The 10587-nt window shown below is 43.8% G+C and overlaps 1 protein-coding gene across 1 annotated transcript; it reads right to left on the reverse strand.

Annotated features, from left to right (window-relative positions):
• Positions 1-711: 711 nt before the first annotated feature.
• LOC112122684 lies at positions 712-10234 on the reverse strand. The gene is made up of 3 exons (XM_026662698.2): positions 10050-10234; positions 3507-3627; positions 712-1766 (listed from the first exon to the last, which is right to left on the reverse strand). Exon 3 carries the CDS (start codon positions 1753-1755, stop codon positions 745-747), a length of 1011 nt encoding a protein of 336 aa, XP_026518483.1. The 5' UTR covers positions 1756-1766; positions 3507-3627; positions 10050-10234; the 3' UTR covers positions 712-744.
• Between the last annotated feature and the right edge of the window lie 353 nt (positions 10235-10587).

Below are 10587 nucleotides of genomic sequence, written 5' to 3' on the forward strand. Positions count from 1 at the left end.
CTTTTTTCGACATTGGTGAGGCCTCATCTGGAGTATTGTGTCCAGTTTTGGTCCCCCCCACTACAGAAGGGATATGGACAAATTGGAGAGAGTCCAGCAGAGGGCAACAAAAATGATTAGGGGGCTGGAGCACATGACTTATGAGGAGATGGTTAAGGGAACTGGGATTGTTTAGTCTGCAGAAGAGAAGAATGAGGGGGGATTTGATAGCTGCTTTCAACTACCTGAAAGGGGGTTCCAAAGAGGATGGAGCTAGGCTGTTCTCAGTGGTACCAGATGACAGAACAAGGAGTAATGGTCTCAAGTTGCAGTGGGTGAGGTTTAGGTTGGATATTAGGAAAAACTTTTTCACTAGGAGGGTGGTGAAGCACTGGAATGGGTTACCTAGGGAAGTGGTGGAATCTCCTTCCTTAGAGATTTTTAAGGTCAGGCTTGACAAAGCCCTGGTTGGGATGATTTAGTTTGGAATTTGTCCTGCTTTGAGCAGGGGGTTGGACTTGATCATAGAATCATAGAATATCAGGGTTGGAAGGGACCTCAAGAGGTCATCTTGATGACCTCCTGAGGTCCCTTCCAACCCTGATATTCTATGATTCTATGATTCTTATCTCCCACCAACTCCACCTCCCTTCCCCACTGCCTCTCCCCTCGTCTCACCTCCCTTCCCCACTGCTTCTTCCCCCAACCCCCCTTCCCTCATTCTACCCCTCACTGCCCCATTCTCCTCCCTTCCCCCCACAATGTTCACATTGGTTCACTAAGAGATACAACAATGGCGTAAGCAGGTGGGTAAAAGGCACTGTGGAGACTAGTGTACAGTGCTAAGCGCAGGAACTCATCAGCATCCAGGGTCTTTGGGAAGAGGACCTGAGCGATGGGCAAATAGGACTTGGTGGATTTGCTTATTTGCAGCACCAGGTTGGTATAGTTGATGCCCTTACAGAAGATTTCTTCCTGCTTGTGTAGACGCACTGAGCCCAGGGCCCAAGAGTCAGGGATGCTGATGCTGGAGGTAATGCTATCAATAAGGTAGGTAGCATTTTGGAACTGCTCTTTGGCAGGATGGATCAAGTTGTCTTGCCTCTCTCGGCGGAAAGTGATATTGTCTCCTCCTCCTTGGGCATAGCTAAGGATGCAGAACTCTGCCTGGGTAGCATTGGTCTGGTGGGCAATCCACACACATTCATCCAGGCTCCTTCTCCCACAGTATGCCCAGCTGTCTTCTTCTTCATCAGTGTGGCACCGGTATTCACTGTGCCCATAACGGGCACATCGGTAGTTGTTGTGGCAGGGAAGGCCTCTCGTGGTCACATCAGGGAAGGGGGCGCAGGGTTCAATGCCGTCAAGTGTATTGCACTGGAAAGTTCCCCGGGTTGCTCGGCACTGGCTGATACACAGCTTGTTCTCTTGAGAATATTTGGCGTGATCCCATCTGGTAATTAGTCCACAGTAGCCCCATTTACCATCCTGCAAATAGCAGCTATGGTAAGAAGCACCCCAGAGCATGCAGGGAGTTGCACAACGTTTTCCAGAGGCCTCCAAACCTGGTTCTGAGGAGCAGTAATCCCAGGCCGCCTTCTTGCCTCCTAGCTGCTTGCACCAGGTGTAACTGTAACCACGATACTCACAAGACTCTTGGCATTGCCCTCCTGAGCTAGTGTGATGAATAAGAACATAGGAGCATGTGAGTGGCAGAATGGCAGCAATCAAGAGCAGAGCCAGAAGGGCACTTCTATGGGGCAGCATCTCTGGCATCTTCCTGAGACCTTGTGGAAAGATAGAATGCAAAAATACCATAATGATCTGGTAGCTATTACAGGCCCACACATCAGGAAATACAATTCTATGGTTCCCACAGCGCTCACAATTTGCATTTTATTGCCTCTTGCTGTTTTTTTATCCCTGTTGGTGATACTTGTCAAGGCTCTAAAAAGGCTTTACAGTTATTAGGGCTAGAATCCAGGAGTCCTGACTCCCAGTAACCTGCTTTCAGTACGACACCTCCTCTGTTGCCGAAGCTGTACACTATGGTTTACATCCATCCCATGGGCCAGATCCTCAGCCTGTCATCCATGAATCTATGCTGATTTGTATCACCCGAGCATTTGACTTAACAACCTTTTTAAAAAAACAACAATATTTAAACCTTTAAGTACTGTGGGGGCTCAGTTAGAAGGTAGATCAGCTTCCAGGCTTCACAGCTAACTGGACTTGCCTGGTGACTTTAAACTAGGCAGAGATGAGGGGAAACAGGAGCTTTCTGTCAAAGGAGCGACAGGGTATTTCCGACAGACAAGAAAGGCAAGTAGAAAGCTGGCTGATGCAGCATTACAAGGGTATCTGTTTTCATGAAAGCAAACTTTGGGAATGATTAAGGAACAGTGGGAGGAAGAATCCACCATAACAAAGGAAACTGGGACAATCCAAAGACTCTGTATGGTACAAGATATGCCAACTCCTTGGAAAAGGAGGAATGCAAGGAACAAGAAGCAGACAATGGGATTTCATGGAGACCTGCAAAAAGACTGTAAGTATCAGAAAAAGCTGCACTGGAAATGAAGTAGGAGGCAACCAAATCAAAATAATCAGATTCAGCTATGGCTCTAGGGGAAGATAAGGCCAGCTAGAAGGCAGAATGAGTTAACACTGCCAAAGGGGGTAAGGGAAATTAGGGCTTTTATAACTACATCATGGGAAAAGGAAGTCTCAGGGGAAAATTTGGGCTGTTACCACAGGAGGGGGATAAAATTATTGATGACTCCAGAGTGGGTGAGATACTGAAGTCCTTTTTGAATTTCTTTACTACAAGAAAATATAGAAAAACAGATTGAACAATTATTTGGACAGGACTTTTTTTAATATATGCTCTGCAAGGGAATACTTGGAAAACATGACCATATCTCAGTCAGATGATCCAGATGACTAGTTCCTAGGGTATTAAGGGTAGATTTTCCTAACACAATTGTGGAACCAATGATAATTAAGCTTTAAAAGCTTGGAGCGGTGCCTGGGACATAAGGAAAGAAAATGTAGTAACCAAGATTAAAAAAAGTCATGATGGCAATTCTCTTCCCCAGATACTGACTTCCATGGCCAGTAAAAATATGTAATTTATATTATGCAAAAATTATAACTCTCTAGACAGCAATGACGCCTTGGGGGATAAACACCATCTGGGGGGGGGGATTATATTTTAGCAATTTCTACATAAATGTGATTTTTATACATATATATATTATCACAAATTTAGCAAATGTGGGGAACCAAATTGATGCTACGTTTGAATTTCAATTAAGTACTTGATCCTGTGCCTCACTGAACCTTAAATGGAAAAGTAGTTACAATCAGCCTGTACAAAACCTCTGTACACTGTTTATGCCAATTGCCAGAGCAGTAATGCACTCTAGGAGCATATAGTCAGTGTAGGACAGTTCAGTGTCATGGGATGCATAACCAAGTTTTAATCTCAAGTCCCTCTACGAATTGTATCCCAGCTGCTTACTCACCTCCTCTGAGCTGAGCGTCCCTCTTGGTGATGTCCCAGCTGTGTCCCAAATCCCACTGAGTAGCGTTGGGGATGAAATGCTTCTTGCTCTTGATATGCTGAGCAAATGCCTGGTCTTTGACCTGAGTTTGGAGCAAGCAAACATGAAATATCCGAGAACAAGGAAGTGAAGTGAAAGTGAGGATATGGCACTTTCATTTTTACACCAGTATAGTTAATTTGTGTGTGTTTTAGCAAGGCAGAAGCAAATAGCCAGGACGGTGCTGGCAGAGAAAACAGAAGCAAGGATTTCTGTGTACAGCTGCACAATGGAGGGGTGAAGGTCAGGCTGCAGCTGGAGACTGGGAGCCAGCTGTTTGTATGATCACATCAGTCCTTTTTGCGATAGCATAATACTGGGAGTTTATGTCAAGCTGCTTGTCCACTCTTCCCAGCCAATCCTTCTCAGAGTAATTTCTTTCCAGGATACAGTGCCCTAAGATATGGGGGAAAGCTGATAGCTGCAGCGAAACACGTGGATCGGACAGAGCCTTCTCTTAGAGGAGAGTCTATTGATAGAGATTCTCTAGGTTCTAGTCAGGAGCAGAGGATGGAAGAGGATAAAGTATGGGTGAGACCAGACGAGAAACATTCACATAAAAAAGAATCTGACACATCAGAAAAGGGCAGACAAATAAACAGTGACAAGTTTTTAAAGTGCTTGTACATAAATGCTAGAAGTCTAAATAATAAGATGGGTGAACTAGAATGCCTCGTGTTAAAGGGGGGAGGGATAGCTCAGTGGTTTGAGCATTGGCCTGCTAAACCCAGGGCTGTGAGTTCAATCCTTGAGGGGGCCATTTAGGGATTTGGGGATTTAGTTAGGGATTGGTCCTGCTTTGAGCGGGGGTTGGGCTAAATGACCTCCTGAGGCCCCTTCCAACCCTGATATTCTATAAAAGTAGGATATTGATATAATAGGCATCACTGAAACCTGTTGGAGTGGGGACAATCAATGGGACACAAATATTCCACGGTACAAAATACATCGGAAGGACAGAACAGGTTGTGCGGGGGAGAGTGGCACTATATGTGAAAGAAAATGTAGAATCAAATGAAGTAAAAATCTTAAATGAATCCACATGTTCCATAGAATCTCTATGGATAGTAATTCCATGCTCTAATAAGAATATAACAGTAGGGATCTATTATCGACCACCTGACCAGGACAGTGATAGTGATGATGAAATGCTAAGGGAGATTAGAGAGGCTATCAAAATAAAGAACTCAATAATAGTGGGGGATTTCAATTATCCCAATATTGACTGGGTACATGTCACCTCAGGACAAAATGCAGAGACAAAATTTCTCGATACTTTAAATGACTGCTTCTTGGAGCAGCTGGTACAGGAACCCACAAGGGGAGAGGCAATTCTCGATTTAGTCCTGAGTGGAGCGCAGGATCTGGTCCAAGAGGTAACTATAACAGGACCTCTTGGAAATAGTGATCATAATATAATAAGATTTAACATTCCTGTGGTGGGAAGAACACCTCAACAGCCCAACACTGTGGCATTTAATTTCAGAACAGGGAACTGTGCAAAAATGAGGAGGTTAGTTAAACAGAAATTAAAAGGTACAGTGACTAGAGTGAAATCCCTGCAAGCTGCTTGGACACTTTTCAAAGACACCATAATAGAGGCCCAACTTAAATGTATACCCCAAATTAAAAAAAACATAGTAAAAGGGCTAAAAAAGAGCCACCGTGGCTTAACAACCATGTAAAAGAAGCAGTGAGAGATAAAAAGGCATCTTTTAAAAAGTGGAAGTCAAATCCTAGTGAGGTAAATAGAAAGGAGCATAAACACTGCCAAATTAAATGTAAAAATGTAATAAGAAAAGCCAAAAAGGAGTTTGAAGAACAGCTAGCCAAAAACTCAAAAGGTGATAACAAAATGTTTTTTAAGTACATCAGAAGCAGGAAGCCTGCTAAACAACCAGTGGAGCCCCTGGATGATTGAGATACAAAAGCAGCACTTAAAGATGATAAAGTCGTTGCAGAGAAACTAAATGAATTCTTTGCTTCAGTCTTCACGGCTGAGGATGTTAGGGAGATTCCCAAACCTGAGCCAGCTTTTGTAGGTGATAAATCTGAGGAATTGTCACAAATTGAGGTGTCGCTAGAGGAGGTTTTTTAATTAACTGATAAACTTAACAGTAACAAGTCACCGGGACCAGATGGCATTCACCCAAGAGTTCTCAAAGAACTCAAATGTGAAATTGAGGAACTATTAACTATAGTTTGTAACCTGTCCTTTAAATCAGCTTCTGTACCCAATGACTGGAAGATAGCTCATGTAACACCAATATTTAAAAAGGGCTCTAGAGGCGATCCAGGCAATTACAGACTGGTAAGTCTAACGTCAGTACCAGGCAAATTAGTTGAAACAATTGTAAAGAATAAAATTGTCAGACACATAGAAGAACATAACTTGTGGGGCAAAAGTCAACATGGTTTCTGTAAAGGGAAATCATGTCTTACTAATCTATTAGAGTTCTTTGAAGGGGTCAACAAACTTGTGGACAAGGGAGATCCAGTGGGCATAGTGTACTTAGATTTCCAGAAAGCCTTTGACAAGGTCCCTCACCAAAGGCTGTTACATAAATTAAGTTGTCATGGGATAAGAGGGAAGATCCTTTCATGGATTGAGAACTGGTTAAAAGACAGGGAACAAAGGGTAGGAATAAAGTGTAAATTTTCAGAATGGAGAGGGATAACTAGTGGTGTTCCCCAAGGGTCAGTCCTAGGACCAATCCTATTCAACTTATTCATAAATGATCTAGAGAAAGAGGTAAACAGTGAGGTAACAAATGTGATAGACCCAGACCAATTGGGAACAGCAGAGAAGCAGAAGGGAGATGTACTGGCCACTGGATAAGTAGTTTTCTGTTCCCTGAGTGACCAGAGCAGGGGCTGCTCCAGGCTAATAGACCACTTGACTCCAATTAACCTGCTAAGAGTCAGGTGAGGCAGTTAAGCACCTGACTCTAATTAAGGCCCCTCTGATGCTATAAAGGGGCTCACTCCAGTCAAGCCAGGGGGACTCAGGGAGCCAGAGGAGAGGAAGTGTGTGTGAGGAACTGGGAGCAAGAGGTGTGCAAGAAGTTGAGAGTGAGTAGGCGTACTGCTGGAGGACTGAGAAGTGCAAACGTTATCAGACATCAGGAGGAAGGTCCGGTGGTGAGGACAAAGAAGGTGTTGGGAGGAGGCCATGGAGAAGAAGCCCAGGGAGTTGTAGGTGTCGTGCAACTGTACCACGAGGCACTCTAAACAGCTGCAGTCCACAGGGCCCTGGGCTGGAACCCGGAGTAGAGGACGGGCCCGGGTTCCCCCCATACCTCCCAACTCCTGATCAAACACAGGAGGAATTGACCTGGACTATAGCTTCTACCAGAGGGGAAGGTCTCTGGACTGTTTCCTGACCCACAGGGTGAATCTGTGAAGCGAGCAAATCCGCCAATAAGCGCAGGACCCACCAAGGTAGAGGAGGAACTTTGTCACACAAAGTTTGCAGACAATACTAAATTGCTCAAGATAGTTACAACTAAAGCAGACTGTGAAGAACTTCAAAAAGATCTCACAAAACTAAGTGATTGGACAACAAAATGGCAAATGAAATTGAATGTGTATAAATGTAAAGTAATGCACATTGGGAAAAATAACCCCAACTATACATACAATATGATGGAGGCTAATTTAGCTACAACGAGTCAGGAAAAAGATCTTGGAGTCATAGTGGATAGTTCTCTGAAGACGTCCATGCAGTGTGCAGCGACAGTCAAAAAAGCAAACAGGATGTTAGGAACCATTAAAAAGGGGATAGAGAATAAGATGGAGGATATCTTATTGCCCTTATATAAATCCATGGTACTCCCACATCTTGAATACTGCGTACAGATGTGGTCTCCTCATCTCAAAAAAGATATACTGGCATTAGAAACAGTTCAGAAAAGGGCAACTAAAATGATTAGGGGTTTGGAACGGGTCCCATATGAGGAGAGATTAAAGAGGCTAGGATTTTTCAGCTTGGAAAAGAGGAGACTAAGGGGGGATATGCTAGAGGTATATAAAATCATGAGTGGTGTGGAGAAAGTGAATAAGGAAAAGTTATTTACTTGTTCCCATAACATAAGAACTAGGGGCCACCAAATGAAATTAATGGGCAGCTTGTTTAAAACAAATAAAAGGAAGTTCTTCTTCACACAGCACACAGTCAACCCGTGGAACTCCTTGCCTGAGGAGGTTGTGAAGGCTAGAACTATATCAGGGTTTAAAAGAGAACTAGATAAATTCATCGAGGTTAAGTCCATTAATGGCTATTAGCCAGGATGGGTAAGGAATGGTGTCCCTAGCCTCTGTTTGTCAGAGGGTGGAGATGGATGGCAGGAGAGAGATCACTTGATCATTGCCTGTTAGGTTCACTCCCTCTGGGGCACCTGGCATTGGTCACTGTCAATAGACAGGATACTGGGCTGGATGGACCTTTGGTCTGACCCAGTACGGCCGTTCTTATGTTCTTATTCTGTAGGTATGGCCTGCATTCCTTGTTCCTAGATGTGTAACTCTGCACAATGGAGGGGTGAGGGTCGGGGTGCAGCTGGAGGCTGGGAGCCGGCTGTTTGTATGATACAAAACGAGTGAGGTTTGGGTTAGGTGTTAGGGATAGATTGGATTAAAGGCCAGGATCTGAGCTAGATTTAGGCTTTGGGTTGGGGTTTCATAGACTTTAAGGCCAAAAGCGAGCACCGTAAGCATCTAGTCTGACTTCTTGTACACCACAGACAATTACATTTCACCCGGTTACCCCGGTATCGAGCCCAGTAGCTTGTGTTTGGCTAAAGCCTAAGTTCCAGAAAGGCATCCAGTCTGGATTTGAAGCCATCCAGAGATGGACAATCCACCACTTTCCTTGGTAGTTCGTTCCAATACTTAATCATCCTCACTGTTAAAAATTTGTGCCTTCTTTCCGGTTTGATTTGGTTGGGTTTCAGCTTCTAGCTATTGGTTCTTCTGCCTTTCTGAGCTAGATTAAAGAACCCTTTAGTATCCAGTACTTTCTCTCTGTGAAGGTACTTAGTCACTGTAATCAAGTCATCTTTGAATCTGTTTTCCCTCCCCCCCCCCGCCCCAACTAAACAGATTGAGCTCTTTAAGTCTCTCTCTGTAAGGCATTTTCTCCTGCCATTGAATAATTTTTCTGGCTCTTCTATGCACCTGCTCCATTTTTTCAACACCCTGTTTAAAATGTTGCCACGTGAACTGGATGCAGTGTTCTAGAATCGGTCTCACTGATGCCACACAGAGAAGTAAGATCACCTCCCTACTCCTACTCATTACTCTCTTGTTTATACATCCAATGATCACATTAGTCCTTTTTGCCATAGCATAATACTGGGAGGTTATGTCAAGTTGCTTGTCCACTAGGCCCTGCCAATCCTTTTCAGAGTCATTTCTTTCCAGGATACAGTGCCCCATTCTGTAGGTATGCACTGTAGATATGGCCTTCATTCCTTGTTCCTAGATGTGTAACTTTGCATTTGGTTTTATTAAAACAATTTTGTTTGCATGTGCCCAGCTTACCTAGCGATCCAGATCACTCTGTGTGACTGCTCTGTCCCCCTCATTATTTCCCCTCCCACAATCTTTGGCTTTGTCTGCACTATGAGCTAGGGAGGTGATTTGCAGAGTCATGTTTAGCTGCAGTAGCATGGCAGGTAGTGGCAGGGAGGAGTGGCTTAGTTGTGCCAAGTTCATGCCCACATGTAACCAATGGGCATGTACTTGGCCCACTAAGCTGTGCCTCTGCTGCCACTGTCCATGCTACCATGGCTACACTGGTGTTTGTACACACGCTCAATCAGAGCACAAGTATGTGTATGCGAGCAGGGGACTTACATCCCTAGCTTGTAGTGCAGACATAGCCATACTGTAATCCACAACTGTTATCTCCAGGGATTTTTATTTACTGCCTGAGCATTGATGAAACGGTGAATAGTGTTGGGAGTAGAACTGACCCTTATGGAACCCTGCTAGAAACATCCTCCTTCAATGATGGTTCCCCAATGACAACTACTTTTTAAGTTCTGTCAGTTTCAAGGATGTTTGTTTTAGCATAACTAATTTTGAATCCAGCCTGGCCTGCTATTCTTGCCAAGTTGTCTGTCTTTGTTTGTAACTTTTAAGGGGTATTGTTCAGTAGCATAATATCACCAGCAAAGTCTAGGTCTTCTAGAGGTTTGCCATCTTCCCACGCTATACCAGTGTTTCTGTTGCTAATACACGTCTTCATTATTCAGTCATTGTCAATGCCAAACAACAGTGGAAAAAAAATACAGCCCTGTTTCACACCACTGTCCGCTCTGAACCACTCTGCTGGTTGGTTGTTCACCTTACACAGCACTTCACATCTCTGTACACAGCCTTGATGACGTTGACAACTTCAACTGGTATTCTGTGGGACTGAAGAATAGTTCACAACATATGTCTGTGCAGACTTTCAAATACCTTTTGAAAATCAATGACAGTGATGAAGAGGAGAGATTGTCATTCTACACATTCTTCTATGCTGGTCCTTAGTGTGACTATGTGATTGACACAGGATCTCTTGGACCTGAATCCAGCCTGTTCTTCTCTTAGCTTTTACATCCATGGCTTCTTTCATCCTGTGTAGTATCACACTGCGGAAGACTTTTCGTAGAACAGACAGTAAGGTAACTCCTCTCCAGTTTTCAGAGTGGTAGCCGTGTTAGTCTGTATCAGCAAAAAAAACCAGGAGTACTTGTGGCACCTTAGAGACTAACAAATTTATTTGAGCATAAGCTTTCGTGGGCTAAAACCCACTTCATCGGATGCATGCAGTGGAAGATACAGTAGGAAAATATATATACACAGAGAACATGAAAAAATGGGTGTTGCCATACCAACTGTAACAAGGGTAATTAATTAAGGTGAGCTATTAGATGAGCTATTATCAGCAGAAGAAAAAAACCTTTTGTAGTGAGAATCAGGATGGCCCATTTCCAACCGTTGACAAGAAGATGTG

The sequence above is a fragment of the Terrapene carolina genome, unplaced genomic scaffold (assembly GCF_002925995.2).
Source record: "Terrapene carolina triunguis isolate 2854851 unplaced genomic scaffold, T_m_triunguis-2.0 Scaffold29676, whole genome shotgun sequence".
In the NCBI taxonomy this organism is placed as follows: domain Eukaryota; kingdom Metazoa; phylum Chordata; order Testudines; family Emydidae; genus Terrapene; species Terrapene triunguis.